This window comes from Trematomus bernacchii, unplaced genomic scaffold (assembly GCF_902827165.1).
Source record: "Trematomus bernacchii unplaced genomic scaffold, fTreBer1.1, whole genome shotgun sequence".
In the NCBI taxonomy this organism is placed as follows: domain Eukaryota; kingdom Metazoa; phylum Chordata; class Actinopteri; order Perciformes; family Nototheniidae; genus Trematomus; species Trematomus bernacchii.
Genome location: NW_022987313.1, coordinates 5,249,115 through 5,267,296, shown reverse-complemented (window position 1 = coordinate 5,267,296; position 18,182 = coordinate 5,249,115). Strand labels below are relative to the sequence as shown.

At 43.4% G+C, this 18,182-nt stretch overlaps 1 protein-coding gene across 2 annotated transcripts in view; it reads right to left on the bottom strand.

Annotated features, from left to right (window-relative positions):
• Window positions 1-12,864, bottom strand: part of si:ch1073-358c10.1 (peptide methionine sulfoxide reductase MsrA 1) — a 50,629-nt gene extending 37,765 nt beyond the window's left edge. For both annotated transcript variants that reach the window (XM_034113732.1, XM_034113654.1), the window contains exons 1-4: window positions 12,576-12,864; window positions 5,893-5,961; window positions 5,627-5,746; window positions 2,269-2,373 (exon numbers count right to left, since the gene is read on the bottom strand). In XM_034113732.1, coding sequence (XP_033969623.1) covers window positions 2,269-2,373; window positions 5,627-5,746; window positions 5,893-5,961; window positions 12,576-12,864 — 583 coding nt within the window. The remainder of the gene's footprint in view (window positions 1-2,268; window positions 2,374-5,626; window positions 5,747-5,892; window positions 5,962-12,575) is intronic.
• Between the last annotated feature and the right edge of the window lie 5,318 nt (window positions 12,865-18,182).

The window sequence follows — 18,182 nt, the reverse complement described above, 5'->3', positions numbered from 1 at the left end:
GGAGCTGCTGTTGCCCTCAGACGTGCAGATGTCACTTTGACTGTTGAGAGTTCCTCTGTGCTCCGAGTGTTTCCATGCTCACACGTGTGAAGGTATGCTACTGAAGACTTGCAGACTTAAGAAACTTATAATTTTGGAGCGTGTTAAAATGGGGGGGTCTTTATGCAACATCCCAGGGAAGCCAGCAGATTGAGACTAGTGTTGCTGAATATGGAAAGAGGGCACACAGCAAAGGCTGCTGGGAGTTTCTGATTGGCTGCTAATGTTGCTATCCAAGCTGGGATTGGTGGAGCCGACGCAGCCCGACATCACGTTGTCGGGACTAAACCCTTTTGAACTGAGGCAAAGCAGAGAGGCACAGATCTCAAAACACATACATGTGCATACACACTTTCAGATACACACACACACACACACACATTAAAAAGGAAGTATCGCATGCAACTGAATATGCATCTGCACATGATGGTTCCACATGCACTCCAACATAAGAGTGTATATATAAAGCAGGGTGGGCTCTGTGTTGATCTTGTCAGGAGAAAACAGAATTCCTAATGTTCCTGGGCTCGTCTCCATATGTGTTGATCTCTGGTGAAGCCCTGCAGTTGAAAGGGAAAGGAGCGAACTTCCTTAATTTCTCCATTCTCTTTTAAGCCTGGCTCTAAGGTGGACAGAATAAATTGGAGCTTAAGCATGCGTGAAGGCACAGCCAGCGGGCCCCTTTCCACCACTCCACGCCACATTTGTCAAATCAGAGGAGTTTCTGCTACACGTGAACCCAGAATCGGAGAAGAGAGAAGCAGCAGGGATTCACATTTAAGTCACGCACAAGGAGTAACACTACTAGAAAAAAGAAAGGAAGAAGTATAGTGGAGTTTGTGGTTATTTCGGAATAAGTCGCCTGGCTTTAACTGTAACAAAGAAATACAAATAATAATGAAGTTCATAGTCAATAAGCTGCATGCTTTTAATAAAACATCAGATGAGACAAGGCAGTGAGTCAGGGGAAATGCATGACTTCTCTTCTGGCCTCACTGCCTTTGCCCCTCGGCGCGTCGGCTCTGCCTGTGCCTTCGCCCGTAGAAAGACGTGTCTCTGCCCTTGGCCACAGTGAACCGAAGAATCTCCTCCGATAGAGTTGATGTGGATGTCTCGGATAGACCTAAATAGTAACTTCCATCTTTGCCTTTTTTTTTTTATTTCAACACACTTGTAGTAGAACAGATGACGTTGAATGTGCATGACTACATTCACCTCATACGTGAGCTTTTTGCGGTAGATGCACAACATGGCCGACATTCGGTTTATGTAGGTCACACGGTGTAGCAGAAACAACCATGACAGATGCAAAAGAGATGACAGAGCTGATGTGGGCAACGTCACCGAGTGTGTGAGTGTGAGTGTGTGTGCGAGTGTGTGTGTGTGTGTGTGTGTGAGCCTGTTTAAAGGCTGAAGGTCGGGCCTATGAATCTTTGATCCATCTCTTCCCAACTTGTCATGCCCCTCCCTGCATTTAATATGAGTGAGCAGAGTACCTCTTTGCCTGTCCATTCGCCCTCTCTCTCTCTCAATCTCTCACACACACGCACACACACCCTCCTGGTGCATTAATGTTCTTACATCACCTCCTCCAGTGAGCAGAGAGAACAAGAAGCAAGAGAATCAAGAGATGGGGTATAGGGGATGGGGTTCTTGTCGCCTCCGAGTGGGGTTTGGGGTGGGGGATGGTTCTAAGAGACGGGTGAGGTAAAGCCATGTGTCTTTTAATAGGAGATTGGATAAGACAATGCAATGTTTAGTGTAGGAATATGGATCAGAACCCAACCCGAATCAAAAATAATTGGCAAATTAACCCTGTTGAATTATCACAGCAAAGTTTAACCAGTTTTTTTTACAACCCAGAAAAAATACCACATTTAGAATCATCACTATCACATCAGTCAAAGCCCTTATATGAAGTGAATGCCAAATAGCTAGTTAAATTAGGTAAAGTACATGCCATGCACATGCTCGACACAGAGTGCGTTTTTCTGCAGTTATGGTTAGAACACGCACCAGGCTGGTGTGTCTTTCCATGGATGGTTGGATCTCAGACACATTAACGCTGTCTGGCATTGACTTACACCCATGAGACCTCCCCCCATCACCACGCACACGCAGCCACACGTCTGGGCATCATCTTTCTGCTCTAATACACCCCGTGACCCTCGGGATGGCTCTTATTTTAGGGGGAATTTTTGTTTTTTTTGTGTATGTGCATGTTGCTACCTTGTGTGGGATTGTGGTTTTCCCAAAAGCGTTTAAGTAGTACCTCCAGGCTAACGTCTTCCGGGGAGAAGACCACCCTCACCACCTCATTGTGACCCGTCAGACCTAAAGGACAATCACAAGGTATGACGTTAAAAAAAAACCAATGATGGCAATGATGCATTTCATGGTGAAAACGATTAGGAACGAAAGGATTGGAGAATAGCACCCTCGAGTGTTTTGTGTAGGTGTCATTGAGTGCAAGCGTCACAGGTAGAAGACATTCAAGTTGAATCCACCTTTATGGCACAGAGGGGGGGGGGGGGGGGGGGGGGGGGGGGGAGAGAGTGGTAAAGACAGGTACAGATAGAGAGAAGGCACGGTAAAGGTTAAGGCTTATAGTGAAGAAGTTGCCAAAAGCACACAGACACTCGCTCCAGTCTGCAGCTGCCAGAACCCCAAAGCTTCAACAAGCTGCCTGCAGGCATTCTCAAACCGGGGAAGGCTTTAGGTCTCACATGCGGGTGCACAAACACACCAGTACACACTCATTCAAAGCAGAAAAGGTGAATTTACACACCTCAACACAAACATATATCTGTTTTAGATTCTAAACACAGAGGTGTTAGCTTAAGCTGAATAAATAGTAGCCATTCCCTGGTGTGTACGTACACATACAGTATATACACACACAGGCATGCCCATATGGAAATATGCATCAGATACATTGCAGACAATGGGAGAAGGGCTGCCATCTGGCCTGAAACTCACTCTGAAACCCTTGGCAAATAAAGTATCACCTCATGCCAAATGAACACGGAAGACCTCACCTGTTCAAACAGTGTTTGAACTCAAATCAAGAAAACTGTCATGACTGCAAATAGACAGAGTGCGCGGCACCCTTTTTTAATGAACACATTGGTCAACATGTAATAAGGACATTATCAGTGTGTCCAACTTTTCTCGTGTGTACATGATCTCACAAACTGGCTCAAAGAATGTGATGACAAGGAAGTCCATTTTTGGTTTGTAGGAAAATAAATGAATTTATTAAAACTAAGGTTAACACAAATTAACAACAGGGAGTGGAAGTTAGCAATATTAGGCATGAAAGCAATGCATGGCTGTGCGAAACATGTGCTTTGAATGTGTTGAATGTGTTAAACAAAAAGAGGAGGCTGCAGGGTGGACATCAGCTGTAGGGAGGGAGAAGCAAGAGGAAGCACATGTGCCAGCTTTAGAGCGAAGCCCAGGTGAGTTTTCGACCAATTGTTTACCAAGGTTGGCAAGGACAGTATACAATACACAACCCCCAGCATATCATATGCACACATTCTGGTTAGAACGAGAACCAAGTTTGGTTGTGGGTTCGCAGTATGAGGCAGTAATGCAGTTAAAACTAGATGTCAAGACATAATGTGAATATGCAATGAACTTTCTCGTGTGTCCCATCTAAAGGGGGTGAAAGGCTAAAAAGTGAAGCCACTAAAGCTGCTAGAGATTCAATGTTTTGGTTGAAGGACACTTCAGCAGAGTGAATAGCTTTCTGGGGGAAGCTGGTCTCCCAAATGAACATGACATTGTGTTGCCCTTTTTTGTTTAATTGTTCTGTTGGTTACATTGTCAAAACTTGACTTTATGAAGAGAAAGTCCAAACATAAAAAGAGCAGGCTTAGGCGCTTGTTCTAACATTTAAAATGTTCTATGTTTTACTTATAAGCCTCCTTTTGTGGTTGTGGGGGAAGTTAGGGTCTTTTTATGTTGTCTGTTTGGTCAACAAAAGGGGTTACATTGACTAAGAAGACTGCAGTTAACGCTTAGTACCGCACAAACAGGCAACATTGGTTTCATGACCGCAACTGTACCAACAGTTTTAGTTGCCTAAACTGTGGCAGAGGAGAAAATACATAAAGGAGTTGTTTTTGGAGCGATAAAAAAGGCTGTTTTAGAGGTGGCTGAAAACCTAATAACCTCTTGTGTCAATTGGGTTTGACGAGTGTTGGATTTAACCACCTACAACACTGTAGAGCTAAAGCACAAAAGGTTACAGCATCAACTCTAGATTCTGTATTTCAAACACTGCAAAATGGAGTGCACTGTTAGTCAAGATAAAATATGCTGATTGGTAATGACATCTCCTATCCATCTCTCAGCTGTCTGTCCTTCCAAGACAAATTTGACTGCACCTCAACCTCTCCCACTTCTGTCTGTCAGGCCATACACCTACAGTATCTATGTGCCTGTCCGTCCATCCTTCCCTGGCTCTGCTGACAGTTCCATCAGCCCTTTCTTTCTGTCTGCCTGTCTGTCCGTCCGTCCAGCTGTCTGTCCTGCCCTGGCTGTGTTGACAGCTCCTCGGTCTCATGCCGTCGCAGTGTTCTGCTCCGTCATGGCCACTGGAGCGACGCCTGCACTCTCTCAGCCGATGGACAGGCAACCATTCTCTCTCATACTTTTTCCTCAAATTTTATTTCCCCCGCAAAAGTTTATTTTTACCCGTTTCCTCACTTGCTGCAGTCTCTCTTTTTCTTTCCTCCTCCATAGCTGACCATCGTGTTGTTGGAAAGCTGACAGAAAGAGAGACTGGTAGGCAGACAGATAGGAAACATGCAATCCCTTTAAGGGCTCTGCTCAGAAAGTCTGCCAGCCAAGCCCAAAGCGCATTTTCCCTCCTCTCCATGTCCCCCATGCTGCGCCTGCACCTAGACTCTATGCCTGCCTGTAATGATGCAGCCTCTGAAACGGATGAGCCCCAAACTAACGTGCTCACGACTCCTAAAACACAAGAGAGGCGCAGAGAAAGACACAGAGCTAGACATCTTCATATGAATTAAATATCAACGCCCTACATGAATCCATTTGAACTCAAAATGAGGATAACGAAAAAGAAACTAATTTGGACGGCTTTGATAGCAAATACACAGTAATCAAGCTTGTATCTCCGACATCATGTTCGCCAAATCACAGTTACAGGGAAAGAAGCCCATTAATGGCGCTTCATATAAAGTAACCTCTGTTAGCAAAAAAAAAACACCGCAGTACATCACAGCCCAATCCTTACAAGTAGGTCATGGGGGGGTGGGGACGGGCGGTGCAGCCCATCTGGAGCAGTGCATTCTGAGTAGTTGACTGCAGATGAAGGGAAGGCGGCGAGAGGATGAGACTGCCGTACTTTAAAAAACCCTTTATGACTCTGTATCTTTTTCTTTTCCCTTTGCATTTTTTGGTTACTTGGAACCGGAATTCACAGAGAAATATCCAACCAAGCAACTTCACCTCCTCAAAGGGGGGGAAGCTAGATAAAGCAACAAATATCAAAAAGTGGAGGGCATGAATATGTGAAAATGTGCAAATACACATGAGATGAAGAGTGTATTACCTGAGCAAACTTCTTGGTAATTTGGGTTGGGTGTAAAGCTGCCGGCGTAGCCAACCTGTGTGGAGAAGACTCCAGGAAGCTGCCAAAAGAGTCTCTCAGCTCCCCAGAAACAGCCCAAACCTGGACATAAAGACAGCAAGCAAACACACAAACAACCACAGCTTAGTGCTTCTGTGATAGCAAAGCATCCATTCATTTTAGCAAATGGTGTCAGTAACCACAAACTGGTAACAAAGGATTCCGTAACGGGTTATAAAAAATCTCACCAAACATGATGGTCTCCATGCCTTCTGGAAAAGGCTCCACAGTGGGATTCCCATTGACAGCATGCTTGTCTGTAAAGCAAAACAGTGTACAAATGTGGAATCAAAATCATAACACTGCTATTCAATAGCACAAAACACAGTGTGTGTGTGTAAAAGGGGCCCATTAGCGGCCTTAACTAGGCCTCAGAGGTCAACACTTCTGTACAGGATGACCCAGACCAGCGGATCAGAGCCAAAGGATTCTGTACTGGAAGACATTTAAGAGATTACACGGCTTTGACAGCCATTCCATCCCTGCTGTCCTCTCGTCCATTCCCACAAATAAACAGGATCACACAGTTATTTCTGATATCTGTCCTACTCTACTAGTATATGCCTTTTAATGTGAGTGTTTTAAGTGCTAGTCTTGCCACTATTGGGTGTCCATAAAGCGAACCAATGACGACATTATAGGGACGCGCGCCTGTATAACCTCCGGAGCAGGGGAGGGCCGCGCAAATTAGACCCTTCACTTTGTTAAAAATATCCGATAAGTAAAACAAACTGGAGTGCTGAGAGGTGGCACTCTACTGCCAACTGCGCTGCATGGAATTAGAGTGCTAAAAAGGAAGTGTGCATGTCTGTGTGTAACTCACAGATGTGTGAGGAGGATTAGGATTTAAGAAGACTGAGGTGACTTAGCGTGCAAATCTCCACTAAGCAAGGCTGGTTTGTACTGCAACCACTAATATTAGTCTACAGATAAACAGGCCACAGGCCACACTAAGAGCTTAGGCCAAACCCATAATGGACGCTCGCTCTTAGTTCAATGTGTGATTGCTCCCTGGCTGCTAAGAGATGTGATGTGTGACATTGACCTGAATAGAAACAATCTCTAATCTGATATAGCCATACTAGTTCATTTCCTAGATAGGCCTGGGATGATTTCCGCATGTGACAACAGGCCAAAGACCAGTTACCTGCAGATGACTTCCTACTGAGTGATTACTGTAAGGCCAGATAGTACTGAAGCATACAGAAGAAACAGGGCCAGGTACTTTAAAGATTAACATTACATTACATGTTACTTGTTAGACGCTTTTATCCAAAGCGACTTACATACTCAATACTGTGGGCAATCTCCACAGGAGCAATTTGGGGTGAAGTGTCTTGCCCAGGGACACAACGACATGCTGACTGCAGTGGGGTTTGAACCTGTGACCATCTGATCCCCATACCAAGGCTATCTCCACTGCGCCACACGCCTTAACAAGTGTTTTGAAGAATACAGGGAGCAAAAGAAGCATCACAGCACTCAAGCTGATAAATTATCTTGGTGGGCCACCTAAAGAACACTTTTTGATGTGAGACAAAGTTGTTCTGTGCAGTGACAGATTGTAGGAGCATAAAGGACTTCTGAAATGTCACAGAGGCCTCGGATGCCTTCAGGCAGTCCTTTCCTGCCCTCCTCTTGTGCAACAGTTCTATCTTTTAGCAGCAGGTTGTTTGGCACTACGAGGTCATGTCACTGGCACAGTCGGCTGCAATCAAAATGCATCTGTGTCAGTGACTGTACCGGCTTAATAGTCTCAGTCCACAGGGGTGACTTAAGGTGGTAGGCTGACACAAGAAATCTTCATCCTTCTTCTGTGAATGTGTTTAGCCTCCATCCTCTGCTCACTCTCACCCTCTTGTCCTGCATTTTCTGGCCACAGAGATAAAAAGTACTGAAATTGCCAAATGACGGAGGGAGAAAATGTGAGAGTGAGAGAGAGACAAGTGTGCGATAGAGGAGGAGTGGGAGGAGGAGAGATCAGCCTGCCAAAAACAATAAAAGGAGTAAATAGCCAGTGAGAAGCAACAGATGAGGGTAGCAGAGAGGCAGTGAAGGATTATTTTGGCTTACGGACCACCATGCCTTTGGGCGCTTTATAAAAAAGTCCTAGCACTTAATTCAAGAGAGAACACAAACAAGCAAACGAATAAACAAACAACAAAAAAGGGAGGTAAAAATCAAGACAGCCAAGAACACACCGACTAAGCACTGTCCAGAGAAGCCAACTGCGATCCAAGACCCCCCCACCCACCCACCCCCACGTCTCTCTCAGCTGCTTTCCATCTTTGCTTCACACTCTCTTCCTTACACCACCTTCCCATCATCCCTCACTCTCATCTCACAAACACGTGCCCACCCTCCTGCACACGAGCACGCAGTCATTCGCACACAAACCTCTGCTGAGGGTATTTCTCCCATGGAGCAGCTGGCAGAGGTCCAGGTGGTGCCAGGCTGGCTCCTTTCACTGTGCCTAGCCCAGCATTCCCCCCTGCCAGCCCAGCGCCCACACCCCATTCTGCCAGAATTACCCCAACTAACACAGAGAAAGAACTGGCTGAATACCCTCACTACACTGCCTCACCACGCCAGCAAAAGAAAGAACTGAGGACGACCAAAAACAAGCAGGGAGGGTGACAGACTGAGTTTACAAAAGAAGAAAAACAGGCTGAATATGGGGAAAGGATTCATGAAGGATTTTTCCCCAACTTGGATGAGAAATGGGCGTAATTTCTTTTGTGCACATTTGTTTTTCAAGGATATCGGGAAAGCACAGTGCAGGCTTTAAAGTTCAGCGGGACTGAAGCGGAGTACGTTGGCCACCTTTTGTTTTTTAGCATGGCGGTTGTAGGCGGCTGGAACAGAACCAAAACATCGGACCCTGCCGCTGTGCTTGGATCATGGTTACCAACAGTCAAGGGCACAACAATCTATCTGTTGCTTAGAAGAGAATAGCGTCTAGTTTGACTTGTTTCGGATGATATGTGGTCTTTGTTACCCTTCGATTATACCCATGGTCCTGTGTTTCTCACCCGTAAAACTGAAGTCCAAGCGCTGCTGCCCCCTCATACAGAGACACGGGAGAGGTGCTATCCCTGGATGCCAAAACTGGTGACGGAAAGGTCGATCTCCAGGCTGCTCTGTTTATTTCCTTCCAAAAATCCATTCTCTCCCTTTCCCTCTCACTCTCTTCCGCTTCCCTCCCTCTCGCTATTCCGCTTTTTAGCTTCACACAGGTTGGCAGAGAGTCAGGCACGAGTCGTCGGAGGAGGCTGAAGCTTTATACTGGTGCCAACTACCCTCTGCTGAATGGGAGGATGGGTAGGGGCGAGAAAGAGTGGGGCAAAGGAAGGGAAGGGGAGGGGAGGAAAGAGGGAAGGCTGGTGGGAAGTGGTCGATTTTCAATATCAGTACGAGGTAAGTCAGTCAATGCCACTGTGGCCTCAAAATAATCCACACAACTTGGTAATGAGACACTCAAACATTGAAACCTTCCTCTGATCAGGTTGGGAATCTGTCTAGACTCTGAAGAGTACAACTTTGAAGCTGTCGATGCATTCCATACATACTGTAACCTAGCAACAGAAACAGTTGCTATGGAGAAGAGTACCTACTATAGCACGGGCTCCATTATCCCCTTCCAGCAAGATGGAGGCACATCCTGTTGGGGCTTTACTTTTTTTTTTTACTCAAACACCAGTCTGACAAGGAAAACTGGAGATGACCAATGACCAATGATGGCCAATCGGTCAGCATAAATGAGGCTAGTTTTGAAATACTTAGTAAAGGAAAATCATAAAAATAATTACATTTTACACTCTTTGAGTCAATCCCAACATGCATTGGGCAAGATGCAGGATTAGGGTTGCAAAATTCCGGGAATTTTCAAAGATGGAAACTTTGCATGGGAATTAACGGGAATTTATGGGAATAAACTGGGAATTTTCTAAATTGAAGGTTGGCTCTTCATAGGGAACTTAAATATAGTTGGGGAAAGTATATTTTAGCACTTGACTAAAACAAACAGATGCCATTCAAGTAAACTTGAATATAGCACACTGCTTACTGCATGGCTATTGAGACCACACAAAGGTTCGCAACAGGCTCACAAATGTGAGAGTGGAAAAACTAGTTGGCATTCGGGCAAACCTAAGGCTCTTTGAGCCTGACACAGAGCCATCCTCAACAAGGCTGGACAGTGACACTGAAGAGGAAGACTCAGAGTTGGATGTTGATGAGGCCCAGGAAGAGCCCATTGACTGAAAGGGTTTAGCAAAAATGCAGAGGATTGCTTGAAGGAAGATTTGCATGTTGGGACTTTTTGGAGGGAGAAGGGCTCTTTTCATTTAACATTTTGAATGGGACTTTGTGGGGATTTTTGGATGAGGGGTGCATTTTTGTTCATTTTTTAATGAGTGGGGTTGGGGGGGATAAGTAATATTTAACTCAACATTCCTGTTTTTGTTCTTCAATGAAACAAATAATTGTTCAATAAAATAATTAAAACTTGTTCTGTTCTACTTAAAAAAAAATTTAAAAAAAGAAAATCTGTTGAAATGTCATGTTTTTTGTTTAATTTTGCATCGAATATTTCCAAAATTCCCCAGCTTAACTTCCCATGGAAACTTTCCGGAAACTTTCTGGAAATGTACCGGAAATGTTCCGTCCCTTTGCAACCCTATGCAGGATACACTTTATAAAGACTAAAATTCACCTAACTGACCCACGTGGATGCATTTCATGTGGGGCAAGGACGTTCTGTGAGCCAGAGTACATGAGCAAATATATCTAATTTAGTTATTTACCATTTATATATTTAATTTGAATGCTTTCCACATTTCTATCATATGTTTCCTTCCCCTATGAAGTCAAAAAAGCAAGGGCATCTGGAGACAGCAGAGATGGGAAAACAACAGAGCAATAATGCCAGAAATATATCTTCGCCATGAACCTGCTTTGAAGAGTTATAGTGAAGCATGTAACAGAGATTGATTTTGGTCAGCTGACCTCCCCCATCCTGTTTGGAAGAAATATTGGCAGTCTATCCTGCACTGAGTCAAAATAATAGCTACTGTGCCCCTACCATGTAGCAATCTGCCACTGGATCATTCTCGCCAAGGTCACAGAGTACATTATACTGAGTGGAGCGAGGGAGGGACCGCAGGACACCGGGACGTCTAAACATGGAACTTCTTTAAAAAGGCTGGAGGGGTGGAAGAAACTTTCTAAATAAGTGATCTTCATTGTAGAGAGGACAAATGTGTACACTCACACACAAGGCTGGGACAGCACAGGGCATATGTGGTGACAGTCCTTGCAATCCCCAAATTACTCATGCTTACTCCAACACACACAAACACACACACAAGAACAACCCTGTCCCCACCTAAGCTGCCCCCCACGGTGAAAGGGGAGGAACAGATTTCTGCCATGCGGTGTCTCCGAGCTGCTTCGACAGACGGAGCAGGAACTTACGACGGGGCGGAGCCTTCATGCGCATAATGCCCAGATGGGCCCCTGGACACTGCGGCACCACTTCCTCCTATGCCCTCACACACAGCTCCCACGATGCACTTTGCGAAGGCCTCAATCCGAGTATGTAAAGACTAGAGGTAGGCTGTAATCGCACCATGTTTCGTCTTTTTCGCCTACTCCTACGAGCCCTACAGTCCCAAAATGACTATGAAAAGCTGAATTAAGGGATAAAAGCACACATTACTTGGTTCTGCATAACAGTATAAATAGGACATAAAAGAGGGCGTAAATGTTCACATCGCTGAAACCAACTAAATATAAATAAAATCTTCATTTTAGACAACATCGACATAGTAATATCATATTTCCTGTGAGCACCAGTGTGTCTCTGACAGTGCTGGGAACTTGATTCATAAAGATTTGTAATTATCTTGATTTAAAATCAGCACATATTTGCAGCAAAATACCACCATGCATATGACGCAAAATACATTTATAGTTGTTGACTCAAAGTTGTCCTTATCCAAACACCAAACAGGCTAAAAAGCATGCTAGTTTAATTGTCCTTCACCATAACTCAAAGGGAGAAATCACTGTTTGTTAGGGAGTATTTAAACTGTGTGAACGGTTGCGCCAGAAATCACAACAGTATATGCACTTCTCATCCAAATTCTGAATAACATAAACTTTAAAAAAATATTTTAAAAGAAGTGGAAGCTGCAACATACTCCACCTTGTCCCTGCCTAGACAAGGCCATCCCTCAAAACTCAGCGTCTAAGCATGAAGGCGAGGGTAGGCAATCCACAACTTTGAAGAAGTGGAAGAAGAGCGTTGAGCAAAACTGACGAGAAATTAAACAACAAAGTAGAATGTACTGTCCAAAGGCCAGATCTCAGACAAATGGCAAGTATATCCGAAATTATCCATAACCAACTGGCAATCATGTATGGATGAAGGTGTGCTTGGGTATCTACATTAGCTGCAATCAATGTTCAAGGAAATCTTTTTTTTTTTCCTGCAGGGGTTGCACAAGAAAATGTCAATTGTAGCTCCTTCATTCAATGCAAACATTGAATCGATATTTAAAATAGAATAAAGCACTACACACATGCATGTATGCATGCGTACAGAGAAAGCCGGCTGAACATTATGTCCTGTAACAGGAGTATGTGGGTGTAGACTACTGTTGGCTTTATGTCTGCATATCAGCATACTTTTAGTTTATTCAAAAACCTTTATATTTTCTGTTATCTTTACTACGTGAACTTTGTTGAGCTCATCCCCCTGCGTAGCGTATGACACGCATATTTTAAGCACGTGGACAGTTTATTATGTGTCAGCTGGGGATCACCTCCATCATGTTGCTACAGCTTGTTGTCACCGAGTGTTATTTACCTGCTACGACCATTTTCTCCTCTCTTCCTTTCAGACAGCGGTCTCTGCTCGGCAGCTGAGTCTTATCTGCCATTGAGTCAGTGGCAGCGAGCGACACAGAAAGCAAAAGAAACCAAACGGTTTGTGAGAAGAACTGAGAAAATGTCAGTCTCTTCCGGGATAACGCCATATCAGGTAGTTGCGTTTTACGGGGGGGGAGGGGATAGACAGGGGAGGGGAGGGGTGACGGCGGCGAAAAAACGCACCGATATGAATATTCATCGTGCGTGGGCAACGTCGTGCACTGCATATTAACTAATCAAGGGGTTAATATGACTTTGGCACAAAAGCCTACAGTGCACCGTGTGCGGGAACGAAATTAAATTTAAATAAATATCCACACCGTTCCGCATGCAAATGAGCTCGCGTCAATTATCAGCTCTCATTTGGTGGGAGGTGCTTCTGGTAAAGTCAGTTTGGAGTATGGATGTATGGATGGGTATCCCTTTGTGGTTTATTTTTACATCAGGGAATGCGTGTGTGGGGTTTATCCTGAAGAATAACAGCTTCAAGAGTCCACTGTTAATAGCTTGCAAAGTGGCTTGAGTCCTGCAGGCCTGCATGTGTTACACAAACGTGTAAAGTGCATATAGCATGTTCAATCTGTCTGTAAATGAAACTAGAGCCCCTTTCCCACTCCAAAAAAACAAACCCACTGACACCCACACTCACACTGTGCCTTTAGTTGGAAAGATTACAATAGACATCCATTACCACAACAAATGAATACAGAAGTCACTGGTTTTTATCAGCTCCTGTTCTGAACGCTGTAGGCCAATGGAAACATGACAACTAAAATAAATATGTTCTTCCTCAGATCGCCAGACTCCAGTCAAACAAGATACATCGCTGATCATTTTAAAACACTACATTTAAACTCAACAGCAACAAAATACATATCATCAAACAATCAAATTCAACACTTTCTGGTTTGAGAGTTTCAAAGAGAGACTAAATAAATGACATATCAATAAAAAGAGTTGTAACTACAATAACAGGTTTCACTGTTAACCTGCTACTGGTGCTGGCAAGTGCATCCGTGATGGCAAATGAGACACATCAGAAAAAACAGACCATGTTGGTCTCACTGTGACTCCTATAGAAAGATTGAATTATATTGAATTAAATTGTCATTAAGCACATCCTAAAACATTCTGGTGACGATATAGGCTTCTATTCGATGTAGGCTACAATACAAAACCTCCACATTACTAAGATTCTTTTATTTTTATTTTTTGCAACCTAAAATAATATTGTGCCATGATGCAGCCATATGGTCATGTGGGGTGAAACTGTCTAAACGTGAGATGTATTACATTATGTTTGGAGACTATATTTTCTTGCTCTTTACAAGAGATTATCAGTCAGTCAGTGCTTATCAGTAGAACAATGGAAAAGTAATACATTTAAATGTGTAGAATATATGCCTTTAAGCAACCCAGCCAGACGATTGTATATTAAAATAGCGTACACCAACCACATTGAGGTAAAAAATCCCAACACTACATGCTTTGTCATCTTTGCTGTAGTTCAAACATACAGAAAGTTGCAATATGCAGTCAAAAGTCTTTAAACAACTTGTAACAATCCTATGGACAACATCACTGAATACTGGATGTGTCTCAGTCATCAAAAGGATGGATGTGCTTTACATTCTGTTATAGATTGAGCCAGAGCAGTAATGTGATAGTAATGAGGACGATTATTTACATGTGAGAACTTCTTGTGCATGCTCTGAACCAGCCAATTTAACAGTAACAAAGAATCCAGGGCATTGTTCCTATATCCTGCAAGCCAGAATAACATCATACCCTGCTGCAATACTTCCTTTCCCCCTCTCTTCCTCTCTCTTCCTCCTTTCACTCGCTCTTATCTGCCGGGGAAATGAAGCTCAATCACCTGCAGAGGAGCTGAGGGCGGCACAGGGGACTTTGCAATGCAAATGCCAGGTAATTACCCGAAAGCTAGGAGAGTGGAAGCATACAGATGAAAATAGAGCAGGCAGAGGGAGAGAAAGAGTGTGAGGGAGAAAGAGAGAGAGGAAGAGAAAGAGATGTACTGAACACTGGGTTCACATGCCTGTTGATGCAAGATGATTGGGGTGTTTTAGGGTGTGTGGGGATGTAGGAAGAGGAAAGGGGAGGAGGGGACAAGAAGGTGGTGAGCAGCAAAGGATGGATGTGAAACACACGTACACACATACAGAGACCCTACGGTGTGTGTTAATTTCTTCCCTGCGTGCGACTGTGAATGTATGTCTACGTTCCTTTAGCAAATGATCAATTCATTCAGTATTTTTCCAGAGTCTGCTGGATGTTACGATGGCAGACTTTTAATTCAAAAGAAAATCTGTACTGAATAAAATCAAGTTTTTGCACGAATGTGGTAGCAGTTGAGTAGAAAGGTGTGTGTGTATACTTGCATGCATAAGTGTTTTCGCCTGGGTGCTTCTGCGCACATAGGCATGTGGGTATATGAACCTGTATGCACCATTGTCTGCAGGATCACTAATGGGCGCTTGTATGTGTGTGCATGTGGCGGGTTGATTGCATATGTTCGTGTGTGTGGTTTGTGTGTTGTACGGGAGGATTTAGTGAGGATGCCAGCTTGTAGCTGTTTGATTGTCAGTGAGTGAGAGCAAGAGATGTGCAGATGTGAGTGAGAATCAAAGAGATTATGAAATGACCTGGAATTAAACACTGCAGTAGCTTTTAACCATGCATCGTGGCATGTTAAGCCCTTTGTGTGACGGAGAGCAGGTTGCAAAGCTCTATGTCTATGTTGGTTTTAAAGACAGCTAAATGCAATTTTATTCAATAAACCTAAATGCTTATTTGTAATTCAATACAGGACTCTAGTGTTTGTTTGTTTGTGGAAGATATTACCAAGCAATAGTGTGACTCACACAAGCAGTTTGCACCCTGACTCAATAGCTGCCTCTGATTAACATCTGAACAAAACAGCATCCAGCCAACCAGAAAACTGTTTTGGCGATTTAGTGTAATTGTGGCTTTGCTAAAGTCTCACTTCGCCTAATTAGAATAATAAATCATGCCGCCTCGTTGTTTTCAAAGGGCTCTCCATCGTCTCGCAGAAGCAGGTGGGATTGTGGGTTGGTGTGAAAAAACAAAGGGTTTGATTGCTCTGTTGAAGCTAAAGTCAGTTAAAAGCAACGTGGCTCTCTCTGGGGATTCATATTCAAAACTAAGCCGTATCAATTCATAGACCTGAGTTGGAAAAGCCAACTTGACACATTTTGATTCATATGCTGGCCCATGCTTGACTTCACTTGACATAAATTACTTTGCTTATTGGAAAATGGAAAGAGGAAATGGGGGGTTTGTTGGAATGACGTGAAAGGCTGTTAGCATGGTGGTACCTTTCCAAGATGGTTGTTGTGTCTTTTAGTATGCTTCTCCAGGGATCTATAGACACATTCTGCCTAGGTCATCATATGTTAGACTCACCTTGCTATGTAACATATTATATTTCATTTCAATCAATGTTACTGAAGAGAAGTATAGAATCAATAGCAATTATCTTAATTCAAGTCATGAAGGAAATGAGACAAAAATCACAATAAACAATTGGGAATGTCTGTCCACAACAACACATATTCACATTAAGAGAAGCTGAAACTGATTCTTTTTTCTTTTCGCATTTTTGCATTTAGACCAAGCCATTATCAAAATAGTTGCAGATTATAATGCTGTCGATCGACTAAACTAATAATCCTTTAAGCTCTAGTAACCTCAATGTCTGTCTCATTTTATAATCACAGAAGCGTATACCATGTGGTGGGAACAACCTATATATTGCCCTCATTGACAAATACTCTTAGTCATGACAGATGATTGTAAATTGTGTTCTTTTAACTGAGAAAATTCAACAGTAAAGGACATTTCATTATCCATTTCATTTTGTATTCCTCTCCTTTGATGGTCGTTGAGTCTACACTCGGGTGGGATTTGCCTCTGCTTTTGAAAGATTTGCCAATTTGTTGTCCCTCTTGAGAGTCACGTAACATATTACTTTGTGTGTTTTGGATTTGTTATTTCAGTGGTTCAAATAATTAGATTTAATTTGTTCAGTGGTTTTGGTTCATTGTACAATGTTTGCAGTGTAAGGGGTGCTTATGTTGTACATCTGAAACACTCCTGCAACTAAGGGCTTTATAAAGTATTGTAGGGATTGTTAGGTATATAATTAAAGTTGATTATCTCTTTCTCAATAGAAGAATATAAAAAAACTCTGCTTTACATGAATATTCTTTATTAACTGGACCCTTCAGACTGTATTATTTTGGATTTCTGTTGAATGTTTGTTCATTCAATACAATTTAAGAAACTCATTTTCCTACTTTGTTGGGGAAATTACACGGTTTCTTTATTATCAATTGTGTCTAACTTAATCAAATGTCAGATGCATTTGATTGGGAGCATTCACTTTCAGACCAAATTGTATATAGAAGTTGAGTAAACAGTAGCAGCAGTCAAAGATGGAAGAAATATGTAGATAACTTACTGAGTTAAAAGCGGCAAAGCCACACTGTGAAACTACTCCATATGTAAAAACCTGAGCCTATAACAATGAGGTATATATCATAAACTCATATGCCTTGCACATAAAATCACAGAATAGCAACTAGATAAAATATAGCAATGTAAGTTCTAAGTTTGTTTTGTACTAGGACCAATATACTACTGATTTACATCCCCCAACCCAACATATAAGTATTTAAATAACGTTTCTCAGATTTTTCTCTAGTTGTCTTTCCAAATCATCAACCATCACCACTTCTCATTCGCACATTAGTTGCGTTTTCATCAATTCCAGAGTGGCACGTAGAACTTTTTCGGTTGTAGGAGGCTATATAGCGGGAGAAGATAGCTACACAGAGAAAACAGAAGATTTGAGCGAGCAGAGTGCAGCTATATAACGCCAGTCCACTTCCTCTCGCACCGGCGCTCCACCCTTGCTAAGAGTGGATGGGCTAAGCCACTCTTGCCCTACATACAGCCTAAACAGCAGATTACTGACTGTCCCTATAATCCCATGCACCAGGGCATGTGCCACTGTCACCATGCAGCAACCACCCAATCACCCTGCAGTCACCGTCACAGTGCCTGCTGTTCTGCTAGCTGTGCAACCCCCCCCCCACCCAGACATCTTCCCTGTCTCTGTTTTTGGTCGGTCATTTTGGATTTTCGGTTTTATTTCTATACGAATAAGACATGCTGGAAGCTGAGATATCGAAAGACTTAATTCTCCTCGCAACTCTTTCTACCTCTGTCTCTCTCTCTGTCTTCCCTAGCAACACCCTGTCCCATCCTCATCCCCCCAGTGCCCCCCACCCTCTCCCAGTTTTAACCTCCTCATGACCACCTGGCATGGGATAGCTTCCTCTAGTCCCTCAGCCTCACCTAAAGCACCAGTCCTGAGATTAGGGTTAATCTGGACCTTGTGTCATCCTGTATCTATCCACCACCCCCTCAGCCCCATTCTTTCCTCCCCCCCCCCCCCTCCCTCCCTCTCTCCCTCCTCTTTACCAAAGAGGCTTTGGTTTAA